Source organism: Bremia lactucae, linkage group LG19, assembly GCF_004359215.1.
Source record: "Bremia lactucae strain SF5 linkage group LG19, whole genome shotgun sequence".
Taxonomy (NCBI): domain Eukaryota; phylum Oomycota; class Peronosporomycetes; order Peronosporales; family Peronosporaceae; genus Bremia; species Bremia lactucae.
This window is the reverse complement of record NC_090628.1, coordinates 844,054-859,083: the sequence shown is the minus strand read 5'-3', so window position 1 is coordinate 859,083 and position 15,030 is coordinate 844,054. Positions and strand designations below refer to the sequence as shown.

The 15,030-nt window shown below is 47.6% G+C and overlaps 1 protein-coding gene across 1 annotated transcript; it reads left to right on the top strand.

Moving 5' to 3' along the window:
- Window positions 1-9,575: 9,575 nt before the first annotated feature.
- On the top strand, window positions 9,576-11,222 carry CCR75_006781 (uncharacterized protein; the record flags this gene model as incomplete). The annotated part of the gene is made up of 1 exon (XM_067964848.1): window positions 9,576-11,222. One exon carries the CDS (start codon window positions 9,576-9,578, stop codon window positions 11,220-11,222), a length of 1,647 nt encoding a protein of 548 aa, XP_067823903.1.
- Window positions 11,223-15,030: the final 3,808 nt, after the last annotated feature.

The following is a 15,030-nucleotide window of genomic DNA, read 5'->3' as shown; positions in this document are numbered from 1 at the left end:
ACTTCTTAAGATCCTTTACAACGAACTGGCACAGGCCAATCGGTGATCGCCTTGATATCTTTTCTGGATCCCGTACACCGTGTTTACCCACGATGCACCCAATAAGTGGAATTTCGCTTCCAGCGAATATACACTTTTTGAGATTTGCGTAAAACTTGTGCTTACGCATAAGTGTAAGGACCTTTCGGATGTGGGAAATATACTTTAATCTCCGACACCCGTTCATGGCTATGCTATGAGCGAAGACGTCATCAAAATAGCTCGGTGCAAAATCCAGCATCGATCTCAATATATTGGTTACACATGTGTTTAATGTCGCAGACGCATTACTAAGTCCCTGTGGCATTACTAGCTACTCCCATAGCATACCGCTCGGGGTGCTTACTGATGTGAGCGGGATATCCTGTGCACGCATAAGGATCAGATAGAATCCATCCATCAGATCCATTAAAGAAAAGGTGGTACTCTTTGACATACCATCGATGATTACGTCTTTTGTGGTGTCGGCGTTTGAGTCGGTACCGTTGCAGCGTTCAGTTTATTAAATGCATGCACAAACCGCCATCCTCCTGTTGATTTACGCACACAGAAGGTCGGAGAGCTATGCGGGGATGTTGACTCCCTCATATGGCCCGCTGCTAAGCGATCGGCATAGAATTTGTCGATCGTTAATACTTGTTCACGAGGCAATGGCCACTGCTTCATGACACAGTATTTTGAACCTGGAATCAGGTCGAGGTCCTTTTATCCTTAGGCAACTCGCACGTACTGATTTAGGGAAGACATCCTAAAATTCTAGCAAATACTTATACAGAGGGGTTTTCTTCAAAGAATCGCAGGATTGGGACGTAAAACGTTCAATTCGAGTCTTCTCATCGTGATTACTTTCGTCCATCGATGAGCTGCTGAGAACCCGTTCACCTGAGGAAATGATATCGCTGACCGAATATCGGCCACGTAGTTGTCATCTGAGACAAGTATGCAGATCTGCTTGACTTTGCCACTACGCAGATCACACAGGAACTGTTTCAGTCAGTTTAAGCCTTGACAATGGAGTTATCTCCGAAGCAACTCCGGAGGCGCTATCATATCAAGTGTTAAAGCGCCTACACTTTTAGAACTTATTTCCAATGGTACTGGGAAACTTTGACCACAGGTCTCTGGAAAATTATTTTCACATATTCTTGGGGACTCATTCCCTCAAGTTTTATTTAGGGAGTATCCTCCCCAACTGCCTATAGCTGTGGCTGCGCATCCACAGCGTGATCCTCTACGATCGACTGTCCAGATTATCAAGGACTTTAGCACTGCCTCTTATAGACAGGCGTTTTAAATTATATTGAATGCTGCTTTCCAAGCAAGCATCCTTGTTTCGTACAGCTCAACTTATTCGAGTGGTCGAACCTCGACGCTACCTGTGCTTGTGCACAGCCGTTAATAACTATGTCCACGTCACAATGGTGGGCCTTCGACGCTGGTTGTGCTTGTGTACAAGCCGTCTGGATTTAACTCCATAGCGCGATGATTATTCGCACTGAGTTCTTGTGCAGTCGTGCAAACGACCGAACGACAACTGAAGCCATCGTACTCATTCGATGGACAACCACGCGCTTGTGAACGCTCCGCCTTCCTAAGGCTTGCGCATTGATCTGTAAGACATAGAAGCCTTTCTAAGGTATATCCTCTTGGGCACGGTTCTACGAACCCCTGAATCCCTTGAACTAGGATTCCTTAAGCTTTAGTAGCTTGTACGACTCCCTGAGTTTTTAACCTATTAGTTCAATAGAAATAAGTGACTCTCTGAGTCTGAAAGTCTTCCTCTGACTTTAGGAGCGAGGTAGCTCCGCTACACCTGGTAGCACTAGTAGTCAATCGACGCCTGAGTCTTTAAAAGACTAAACCTTCACGAAAACGAAAGAGGTTCAAGAACTGTCAAAGCGCAACGCGCCGCTTTTGACAAGCTCAAAACCTTATTTGGGCTTGAGCACGTGGAATTTATTATCTCCCAGGGACTAGAGGCCTGCGTGCAAAGCTTGAAGCCTTCATGCGGTACGAAGCCTCCCTGATCGGTCAGGTACAGGACCACTTAGCGGCATCTACGCCATCTCTGTACCTGACTCAGAGCCGAGGGCTCGCCCTCTAACTGCAAATGTGAAGACATTTGAGGGAAAAGAGGGAGAAAATTTCCCTTTTTGGATTAAGCAGATGGAAATGTTCATTGATTTCGTCTTGTTCTTAACAGAACGGCAAAAGGTGGCTATGGCCATTTCCAAACTTGGAGGTAGAGTCATGGAGTGGGCACTATCGTGCAGCACGTCCATAAACGAAGCTTTTCCCTCATGGGATTCGCTGAAACAGCAAATAGCAAGCATGTTTGCACCGCCTGATCAGGCTTTTCGCATGCGCACGGCTCCTAGCGACTCGACAGGGTAAAAGAACCCTAGGGGACTTTGTTCAGGAGCCTTGAGAACTCTCATTGCATCTTTGCATCAAGACCCGATGCAAGAAGCAATTGTAGTGACCATCTTTATGGGGGCTCTCAATGAGGGCGTTGCTCTGACGGAATTGTTCCGATCTCATCCGGCTACGTTCGAGAGGCAGTTGCCATAGCGCTACGTGCCGAGTTTGACTTTAAGTCTGCTCGCGTTAGCACGCCTGTTTACCGAACAAGCTCTTCGAGCACATGGGTTCCGTCTAATAGAGCGGAACCTATGGATTTAAGCCTCGTTGAAGAAGGAGAAGAGGCTCTTTCAAGCTGTGGAACAGCATAAGACCATCTGTAGATGTAATATGTGCTGAAGCACGAGACATTACGCCCTGCCTGCCCTCTTCGAAATTCGCGTAAAGCTGAAAGAGCTCCAACTCCGACCTATACCAGAGATCTGGTACGCTGCGGGAAAACGTCGATACCAGTAGTTGCGGGGCGCCCTACTGGGGGAGACCTAGGCTCTGTTGAACCTCAAGGAGGTGAGAATCAACAGAACCTTGCCCCAATTAGCTCGGTGCTCAATGGCACGGGGCGAGAGTACAAGCCTGGCTTGCTAGTCGCTCAAGCGACTGCAAAGGGCTTTGATAAGCCGTGGTCAATTTTAATTGACTCAGGAGCGTCTTGCAATTATGCTCGACGCCTTTCCCTTGAAGGAAGTCAACAATACGTTGAGGCGCTTAGAGCGCATGAAGGTGATACAATCACTGTTCGCTTAGCGACTGGGGCTCGTATCACTGTTCCCAACCTTCCATTGAACTTCGGTATAAAGTTTCTGGACTTTGAGAGTATGGAACGCTGTCTCGTCCTTGATTTGGATTCGAGATATGATCTCATCCTTGGTATGGCCTGGTTAGAACACCATGAGCCATGGATCGATTGGAGGTCTAAGACCTTAGGCGCCGCGCGCAATGTTCCTAGTAAAGTTTTGGAGAGTCATGAACCCACCTTTGCTAGGCAACGAAATCGCTATTGGCGCGGATCATTGAATGAGTCTGTCAGCGTTTTAGATATTGGTATGTCTGAGTTAATAAACTCTAATGTTAAAAACATTCATTCTGAGCCCGACTCAGCAGAAATAAGTGGAACGGCATGTACTCCGTCGAGTGACACTCGTTATAATAACAATTCACTAAATGCGGAAAGCATTGTTGGCCTAAGGCCGAATCATCAAGGGTGCAATATCCCTGAGATACGCGAAGTGGCACGTCTAAGTCCACCGAGTATGGTCGGCCGAGGTGGCATCATACTGAGTGTCAGTAGTGACACTGTTGGCGGTTCGCCAGGACCTCAAGGGTGCAATATTTCTGAGATACGTGGAGTGGCACGTCTAAGTCCACCGAGTGTGGTCGGCCGAGGTGGCACCATACTGAGTGTCAATAGTGACACTATTGGCAGTTCGCCAGGGAATTTTGGGTCGAACCCTCCTAATGCACGTGAAGCGACACGTAAACGTTCGCTGGATAAGGAAGTTGAGTTACCTAACTCCTTGTCGGATGTCAAATTAGACACCATGTCTTGTATAGAACCAATACAGGCTGGAAAACCCGGGGACGTGAATGTCCCGGCCTCTAAGAGGCGCATTGTCTCCACTCCAAGACAGGGTGGACACGAAGCGTGTATATCCTCACAAAGTGATACGAGTGAGCTAGTACATACGCTTGTAAATGGTGTTACCGGTAACATTGAGGGGGAAGTTAGCCTTGCGACAATCCCTTCGTTACATGCTCTTTTAAAGCTAGACGAAATGTCTATTGAAGAGTGCGGTCGAGCCTTAAAGGCTGGTGACTTATCTGAAATGGTGGTCATTCGACCTATGGTTGAGTTAAACTCATCGTCAGTTCTAGACGAAGCTGTCCTGGATGACACGAAAGCTGCACTTAGTGCGCGAAATGGGTCATCGGATCCCTTTTATTCCTTGATTAAGGAATTCCAAGATGTGGTATGTAATAATCCACCATGTGTTTTACCTCCGGATAGCGGTGTTCGTCATGAAATTGACTTGGTTCCGGTAACCAAATACTGTGTCACAAGACAATGGCCTTTACCAAAGGAGCAGTGTGACGTCATTGACGATTTCTTCCGTGCTAAGCACGAGGCTGGAATGGTACGAGAAAGCAAATCTCCTCATTCGACACCGACATTTTGTGTCAAAAAGCCAAATGGTAAATGGCGCATTGTACATGCTTAATGTTGTCACTATACCAGCACAAACCCCCATTCCTAGAAAGGATGTTCTTCTGAATAATATGGTGGGATGTACACTGCATTGGACTTAGTCGATGGTTACTACCAATTGCTCATGCGAGCTAGCGATATCCCGCTTACAGCGGTTAGCACCCTAAGCGGCATGTTATGGGAGTGGCTTGTTATGCCACAAGGGCTTTCCAACGCCCCGGCAACATTTAATCGTCTAGTGACGCAACTGTTTCGCCCTTATCGAGGTTATGCACAGACTTTTTTCGATGACATTTTTGTCCATAGTCGTGCGGAGGATCGGTCGGATATGGAAAACCATTTAGACCATTTGCGAGCAGTGCTCGAGTGCATGCGCACAAACAAATTGTATGCCAATGCATCTAAATGCATTTTAGGCGCAGACGAAATTCTTTTTTAGGAAGCTTCATTGGAAAGCGAGGCCTTTAGAGCGGATCCCGCTAAGGTAAAAGCCATAGTAGATTGGCCGGTTTCTAAAAAACAAAAGGATTTGCGTAAGTGGTTGGGTCTCGCCAATTATTTACACAAATATAGCGAAAATTACGCTGATATGGCTAGGACATTATTTAATCTCCTTAAAAAGGATACAGAATGATGCTGGACTAGCACCGAAAATAATGCTTTTCGAGCAGTCAAGGATAGTCTCATCCATGCCCTGATTCTGGCACTGCCAAACCCAAATTGGCCTTTCAGTGTCGTCTGTGATGCATCAGATTTTGCCATTGGAAGTGCTCTGTTACAAACAGATGTTGATGGGCACGAACGTGTTATTACGTTCAAGTCTAGACAGCATTAAGCTGCGGAAAAGAACTACCCAGTTCATGACAAAGGGTTACCTGCTATTAAGTATGCTCTCGTCAAATTCAGAGTTCATCTGCTCGGCTCTAAGCCGTTTGTGATATATACAGATCACGCGTCAGTACGCATGCCGACTAAGTCGCCCCATCTCTCACAGAGAATGGCCCGATGGCTATCCTTTATTGCGGAATACAACTTCGAGGTGAAGTATAAACCCGGCAAGCAAAATGCTTTGGCTGATGCGTTATCACGCAGGCCGGATTATGAGCTTTCTCATTTAACGACTATCTCGTCGCCTATTCTGAATTAATCCGTTCGGCTTACGCCAAGTATAAACAAAGTGTAACTCTGCTACGAGCTTTAAAGAACTCGGATTCAGGTATTAAATTGCCGGCACGTTTGCGTGCAAGGTTACATCGTTTTTCTATCGATACCAACCTGTTGCTTTATTGCACAGACATCGCGAACCCTCCGCGTGTCGTTATTCCTCATGATGAGGATTTGAAGTACCGAATCCTCTATGAGGCACACGATAGTGTCCTTGGTGGTCATCTCGGTACAGAAAAGACCTACGGCTCTATAAGCCAGAGTTATTGGTGGCCCAAACTTTAAAAATGGGTCAGCACATATGTTCGCACATGCGAAAAGTGCCAGCGGGTTAAACCCTCGGCGCATGCTGCTGCGCCACTGGCGAGTCTTCCCGTCCCCATAGGTTGCTGGGAGTCCATTAGTATGGATTTTGTTGTTGGGCTACCGAAAGATTCAGCCGGTCACTCCGGTATAGTGGCCTTTGTTGACCGTTTGAGCAATATGGCTCACTTAGCGGCCGTGCCGGATTCCATTGATGGAGAGGGTACAGCTAAGCTGTTTATCGATCACGTGTTTCGACAACATGGTTTGCCAGTGGCGATTGTCTCTGATCGGGACCCCCGTTTCACGGGTAAATTCTGGAAGTCAATTTTCCGAGTGCTTGGCACCAGATTGGATATGCCCACTGCGGACCATCTGCAGACCGATGGTCAAACTGAACGTGTCAACCGCGTCATTGAAGACGTTTTACGCAGCGTGTGTGCTCCGGCACCAAAGCGCTGGAGGTCAATGCTCCCAGTAGTGGAGTTTGCGTTAAATAGCGCTGTTCATGCCTCTACAGGCTATACTTCGTTCTATGTAAACGGTCTTTCCCCCCACGCGTTCCATTGACGATACCACTGCGTGGTTCAGGGCTTGGTGGGGCGGGGGAATTGGCCGATAGGCTTGCTGATATCAGCCCTGTTACCGTTCGGAAACAAGTAAGCGAGTTTTTCGCGACGCGATATAGTGTCTTAAGACATGTAAGGATACGATAACTGATAGCCAAGACAAACCAAAAGAACAAGCAGATGCCAAAGGCAGAAGCTGTATTAATTCTTATATGGTCGGAGACCGAGTTTTACTTAACGCTAAAAACCTACCTACCAACTTAGTCGTGGCCAAGAAGAGTCTAGATTGTACGCTAAACCTTCCCAGCAAGCTGCGTACACACCCAGTGTTTTACGTTGGCTTGCTTAAGCCATATCGGGACCCTTCCCACGTGGACTTGAAGGCGCTTGCGCCGAGACAGGCGGTCGTGCCGCAGATTGTTGCATCCTCACCAGGATATCCAACTGGCCCTCTAAACGAGGATGTTGACGCTCCAGCATCGAAAGACAGTCCCGAACCGCCTCAAAAGAGCTCTCAACCCGAGCAAGGACCTCACAAAGAAGTTGCACCTCGTGCCGTAGAGCATCAAATGCTTCCGCCGAAATTTCGGCCCCCTCCCGCGCTGCTTGATGCGCGAGGAAACCTTCAGTTTCATGTGGAGAAACTTTTAAAGCGACGTCGTCGTAAGGGTCAATACCAGATTCTGGTGAAGTGGCTAGGGTACCCCTCCTCTGAAAACTCTTGGGAGTTCGAGGTACCTCTTCGGCAAGATTACCCGTACGCCGTTGACGTTTTTGAGCGTCAAGCTCAGGGTCGACTCGCGTCAAACGACGCTTCCCACCACTAAACGTGGGATTAGGTGGATATAAAGCCTCAGTGCGGCTTCGATCCTTGGTTGTACGGTCAACCGAAGCACTGAAATATTGGCTGGGCCTTTCTTCGTTTTGTGGCATAAATGCCGAACGTAACTGGCCTTTGGCATTAAGCCTAGCATAGTCGAAGCGAAGCTTCCGTTCGAAACGAACGTCACCTCTATCCGCAGACTCTCTGATATTCCAGATATTACGGAGTCAAATGAGACTTCGTTTTCAGTCCTTGTTTCGTTTGGAAACAAAACGATCGGAATTTCCCTCATGGAGTCACCGAAGGCCCACGGGCTTGATCACGTAAACGCGTCAGATACTGGCTTCGCGTCATTACCTTCGGCGTAAGGTATTGCGCATGAAGAGCGTCGCGAGCAGCGATCTCGTCCGGCGTCATCGCCGGGTCACCGGAGATTTAGATGCCCAAGCTGTGACCCGCTATCTCTTTGAGACGCTCGTTCGCACTAAGCGGAGTAAATCTATATTCACTATGAGCCTTAGCTTTCGCTGTTTTGGCAGCTCGACGACGAGCTCTATCCTCTATGAGGATTATCTGCTCTTTCTCTTCATCGAGCGGATTCGAAATTTTGTAGGACTCAGGGTCTCGTGTCCTGCTCAATGCGGTTAAGACATCAGCGGCACCACGTTCTGGGAACGGATTCGGGGCTCGCCGACGTTCGTCCGGAGGAGAAGGCGTGAGCGAATGCCGCTCTTTTCCCCCTCCCCTGATTGAGAGTGACTTTCAAAGTCCACCATTCCCTCATCGTCTAGAAAGGTTGTAGGCGGGCACGTCGTGATGCGGCCACGCTCTACTTAAGCACACACCCTGGCACAGCGAGGAAGCGGTTAAACCTGCTTCTCTTGCGTGCAGTGAGGAAGTTGTGGTGGGCGCGCAAGCGACCTCACCCAACACACTAAGAACTCTGGTAAAGTGTCGTCATAGGAGCGGTAATCCGTCTCCTCGTGCGCACTTACCAAGTAGGTAGTAATTTCCAGACTGATTCATATTTTAATAGAATTAAATATAAATACCTATTTTAACCAATTAAAATTATATCTCTATAGATATCATTTAATATCGTATCTTTGTAGATACCTCGCGTAACTGATGACGCTAGCCGTCATCACGGATGACGCTGGGCGTCATCCCTCCTAATGTGAATGCACCCATGAGCATCACATCCACAAGGGTTGGTCACAAATGTGCACCACACCCGAGTGTTGGGTCTAATTACTATTATTTAGTAATTGACCATCCCCTTAAGTACCAAATGTACTTAATGGGGACTGTGTAACATTAGGGCAACTTTAGCCCGTTACATTTTCTGTTTCTCTCTTTGACGCGTCCAGCGCTGACTGAATTAGATGTAATGGTCTATATCTACCAATGGATAAGCTCTCTAAATATTACTAAGTAAAGTAATATTCTCCAAATCTTCTCTGCCTTTTAGATAATAGATTGATACACCCCGTTACAAGGGAGTCCTAATCTTGTTGAGCTTTTCAAATTTTGGGCACAAGAGCGTCCTAAATATAGTAGCCAGCCTTCATGGAATCTCGCGTGCGTCTGTACTAGCTGCTGCTACCTAGGAGGCGCTTACGTCATATGAAATTATCGGAGCGTATTCCTGAGCGTCAACACGCCATGTTGGCGAATCATGGCGATCTCTTGCCATTATTAGCCCCATGCAGGCGTAAATAAATGGAGCGCCAGTGTACTAATACGAAATGGTATTTAGCTTGGAAATTAGCTAATCATGTAGAGTTTTATCAAACTGAGGGGATTTTACCAGAAACTGAGGAAATTAACGGAAAGCACCAAATCCAAAAATGATATTTCAATAATTTATGCAATTAGCGGTTCATTAATCATCAAAATACTTCCTCATCAAGGCGTGAAGTACGACCGGGTCATGCTGTAAGTAATGGAAAATGACACAAGTAACTTGACAACATTTGACTTCTTTTGATTGACATAAAGGCTTCTTTTAGGTTCTCTGTTGGTGCATAGCACCGTCCACTAAATATCCACGATGCGTATCGTCTACGCCACCACCGTTTGCTTCTGTCCACGAATGCCTCTAGACGTGTACATTGTTAAATTTCCTTCGCGGACCAGTATGATGAACATTTCATCCCCATCGTCCTTCTCTGCGAGTGACTCCATTCGTGTAGCCCTTTCGCCGACGGTGGTCGCCTCAATCTCGACTGCTCCAGACGCGCAGACACCGATCCGACCGCGCTGGAGGCTCTATGCCAACGTTCTTGTGGCATTGCTGCAGCCACTTCAATATGGATGGTCGACCTCCCAAATGAATTTGACCGCGTTTAACGACAAAGACAAGTGCAACGCCAGACCCGTGGCAGCCGGAACTTGCTTAATGTTTCCAGGACACACGAAAGCGCAATGGACGATCGCTGTTAGTGCGTGGATTTTTGGTGGAATGATCGGAGCCCTTGTCATTGGACGAATCTCGAATCGATTCGGTCGCAAACGTGTTATGATGGTTAATTGCGTCTATATGATTCTTGGTGCTGTCGTGCAGGCTAGTGCTTCGAACATATATGTTTTTATGGTAGGACGAATGATCGCTGGGATTGCATCGGGAGGGGCTACAGCCGTGATACCCGGATTTATCAATGAGATCTCACCTCCAACGCTACGAAGTTATCTCGGCGTTAAATTTCAAATGGCAATTACAATTGGCAACCTCCTTGTGGCAATCACCTTTTTCTTTGCCAATACGAAATCGGGGTGGCGCTTTATTGCGGAATTTCCAATTGCTTTGGCGGTATTGTTCTTGGTACTCGCACCTTGGATTGTTGTTGAAAGCCCTGCGTGGTTACTAGTTATGGGAAAAGAAGCGTCTGCAGATAAAGAACTGGCACGTTTATACGGCGAAGAAAACGTAGAGACAGCCAAAATGTGGCTTCAGCAAGATCATAAAACGCGACGAGATATCGTGAGCAGTTTGCCATCCGCGATGTCACAACCTCTTAATTCAATTGAGACGTGTACCTTAAGAAAACTGTTTTCACCCATGCTCATCCGACAGCTCATGATTGCTGTCGGTATTGCAGGAGCCCAAGAATTGACTGGAATCAATGTTGTCTTTCTCTACTCGTCGACGTTGTTGAAGCAAGCTGGTCTATCCGATGATCGCATAGGAATCGTGGCTGTCAACTTTGTGAATGTGCTGCCAACGCTATTTTGTGGATTGCTAGTCAAGCGTTTTGGAAACCGAAATTTGATCATGTATGGTCTTTTGGGAATGTTTTTGAGTGCACTGGGATTGACAGTCGCACTCACTACGAATTTGCCAGCCATTGCCATCGTATTCATAGCTACTTATGTCGCTTCTTTTGGCTCAAGTCTTGGCTCTCTAGCCTGGGTTGTCATGGCAGATCTATTTCCAGACGAAGCTCGGCCGATGGGCACTTGTATTTGCGTAGGCTGCAGCTGGCTATCCAATTTTACTGTGGCTTTGAGCTACCCGTTCGTTGCGGCGGCCTTGGGCGACTATAGCTTCACGCCGTTCATGTTCACGGTCACGCTGGCCTTCATTTTTGTGTATTTGTTCGTGCCAGACACGTCGAAAAAGACAATTCAGGAAATCCAAAATGAATTCATGGCTAGAGTGCTTTCGAAAAAAAATGGCAAGAGTCATCGTCATGCATGATGACACAGACACAATATTATTTATTTTTTTATAGAAGTGCAAAACATATATGGAGCGGTAGTATATCTATCTACTGCGCGTTACGGATTGTGTCTGTGGGCGTATAATTTAACTTGAGTCGAGAAGACAATTACACAGTCGAGATCTTATGCTCTACCGCTGACAGATCCTAAGTGACATATATTAATCTACCTAAGCGCGTGTAATGAATCAGACTATCAATTGTTTCGTCTTTTTCTTCTTTGTATCTACTGCTCTACTGCTTTGGCTGGGCTTACTTTTTGAAGTGTGCATACTAAAACTGTAACGAGTGTAACGTTACATGAAATTAACACTAAAAGGTTGTTGATTAATACATTATCTAAAGCGGATAATATTTGGCGAATATTACTTTACGTAGTAATTGTGGGCACGTCGTAATGCGGCCACGCTCTACTTAGACACACTCTCTAGCACAGCGAGAAAGCGGTTTAACTAGCTTCTCGTGCGTGCAGTGAGGTAGTTGTGGCAGGCGCGTTAGCGAACTCACCCAACGCACTAAGAACTTTAATTAAGTGTCGTCACGGGAGCGTTAATCGGGCTCCTCGTGCGCACTTATCAAGTAGAAAGTAGATTTAGACTGATTTACATTTAATCGTATTAAATTTATGTACCTATTTTTACCAATCAAAATGTCATCTCTATAGATAACACTTAATATTTATTGCGAGCGTATCTTTCTAGATACCTCGCGTAACGGATGACGCTAGCCGTCATCACGAATGACATTAGACGTAATCCCTCCTAATGTGAATGCACCCATGTGCATCACCTACACAAGGGTTAGTCACAAATGTGAACCACACCCGAGTGCTGAGTCTAATTACTTTAATTTAGTAATTGACCATCCCCTTAAAGACACCAAGTGTACCTAACGGGGACTGTGTAACATTAGGGCAACTGTAGCCCAGTACACCATCCCCCCTTTAAGAACGAAATTTCCTTTTTTAAATTCGTCAAAGAGGAGCGAGGAACTGCGAGCAGCTTTACCCGCCGCTACTTCACTCAATCACTCTAGCGACCTGGGTTCCCATACACGGCGCCAAAGATCCCACCTTAAAGAGGCCAAGTTGGTGGGTTGTCTGCGAAGACGCCCACTCAACCTCACGCTAAGCGCACGCGCCGCGTTAATTTACCGGCCGCGTCCAATGCCTTAGTCGAAACGCCGAGAGCTACTGCTGCTGTCGTGTTAACGGGGCTAAATGATCTATCCCACTTTAACACTGGAATTGTTGATCAGTCGCTCATTGTCGACTACAATGAGTCGACACCGTTGCCGTTACCTCATAATAGTGATGCGGACAACGAGCTCATGAGGAAGGATGATGGCGCATTATTGCCCATCCAAACTTCTCTCGTGGCTATAAGCCGAACTTCCTATCGATGTCCTCTCCCACTGGCTCATGCTATGGTTAACGCTAACATTACCCCTGAGTGATTCTTAGAATCATCTCGTTCCCGGTGACTGCGATTGATATCGCTCCGCGTCATTCTGGACTCGTGAATGGCAATCCGCGACAGTGTCCTTGTTTGCCGTAATTCTGGCACGCACCAGCCTTCTTCGAGCTATCTTGTTCGATGGCGCGGTTATCCACCTTCACTCTCGCTCGGCCATTTCCATGGCATTGCGGGCTCACAACATGGAGACAGCAACGTTTAGGAATGCTGTCTCTTCGTCTACGCTGGATAGCGCAGCGACAGGTAATGAGAGCGCTGCCCATAAAGGCGCAGCCGCTTCTTCGTCGGGCAAAACCACAACGCCTTATGCTCAGACCATAATCCATAATGGTTCTGACATAGAGGATTCGGAGCCTAAAGCTCCGCCGACGACACGTGAACGTGCTCAGTCGGTGTCACAAGCCAGTCGTTTTGAACGTGGCTATGTGCCGGGTTGCAAACCATTGATGCCCCCTCCATTTAAAGGCCTCGTTTAAACGGGCCTAGAGCGTCGCTCCTAGAGCGCGCTCTTGTAGATGCACATAAATTATTATGGCGTCTTTTAAGACATGGAGGGATCAGGGCAAATCGCTTGGGCGTATTTTCCCGATCTCGGTCGTGTTCCGCTCGAATGAAACGCCCGACCAATACGAGGCGGAATTCCTGCGCCGCATCCATCCGCATTCCGATGCGATGAGACAGCGGTCGCAGCGAATTCATTTCGCCCGCTTGCGTGTGAAAAAAAATCATGGGTGGTACTGTACCCCTGTTTCTTCTCACTACGCTAATTCTGCTAGTCCATTTGAGACTAGCGAAGTGGCCTCAGCTGGTGCTCCTTTTCATAGGCAGCCACCAAGCCGGGCACATCAATACGTAGGGTATCGATCGGTTCCCAAGAGTCAAAACTCTTCGGGTAACCTTTCCATTGGACGAGGATCTGGTACCCTTGCGTCACGAAGCGGTGGGCAAGCAACCTTCCAACAAGGAAGCGTTGATTCCCACCCGCATCCATTAGTGCAGGCGGCGCCTGATAGGAGTGGCGATCTTGCCTAACTATCCGCGGCCTCTTTATCTTGTTCCGTTCAGTCACAGGCGTTTAGCGCTGCTGAACGATGTATTGCGGATTGTTGATGTCTGAGCGAAGGCTCGTCAGGGTTATGAACGCCTGAAGACTCGCTTGGACCTTTTCGAACGGATAATGCTGAGGAATCCGCGTTATGCGCGTGATGTCCCTCGCTCTCCAAGTTTTGTTCGTGGTGGGAGGAGTCAGTCCGATAGCTTTTCGCCTTCACCGTCCCCCTCACCCGAACGACGCTCGACTCATAGTCGGTGCCACCATCGGTCTCCTTAGACGGATGGGGATATGTGACCTCATTTAGGTCTACATACCGTTTCAGACGACCCATGTAAAATACGGGGTGTGTCTTCATATACGGGGGAAGGTTGAGCCTATAATTTAGGTCTCCAACCTCTTCAACCACCGTAAAGGGCCCAATGAAACGCGGCAACAACTTCGTAGTACCTCCAGGTGCTACAGAAATTGCATTTTTAGGTAGGGTACCAGTACTTAATAAAACTTTTTCATCCACTCGTAAGCGTTCATTATTTTTGCGACCATTTCGGTCCGCATATTCTTTTTGCTTGTCCTGTGCGCTTGCCATTGCGTCACGGACTTTACGTGTGATGGCTAATCGCTCATCCACAAAGCGTTGAGCCTCGCTCACGCTTTTAGCATCAAACTCGCCTATGATACCGCCAAGAGGTCGGTCATAAGGCGTAGTTTCATTGACCGCTGCTAAACTGGCAGGGTCACTAAGGCAAGTCAAGTATGTGTCGTTGAGATGATATTCTCATGGGTCATCGTCACATTGACGAAACCGTGTCCCTCTTTCGCACCGAGCATAGTGAGGGGCCCTCCCCCACTAAGACTCGGGCTGCGCACAAACGAGACTGGCGTCCGAGGATGGCGCAGTCCGTTAATATAAAACGGAGTCTCACCCGTACTGGCGTGGACACTTTAATTTATAGCGACCTCCACAAAGGGCAATTGCTTGCTCCACTCTTTGGGAGTTGCTATAGTGCGTAAGACATCCGCCACGACCCGATTGGCACGTTCTGTTTGGCCATCGGTCTGGGGATGATCTGCAGTCGACATGTGGAGCTTGCTACCAAGCAGCTCAAACACATGTCGCCAAAAACCAGACGTAAAACGAGGATCCCGGTCCGATACTATGGACTCGGGCATCCCGTGTAGTCGGTAAACATGATCCAGGAACAAGAGAGCTGCCTCCTTGCCTGTGATCGATGTCTTACATGGTGCTAAATGCACCAT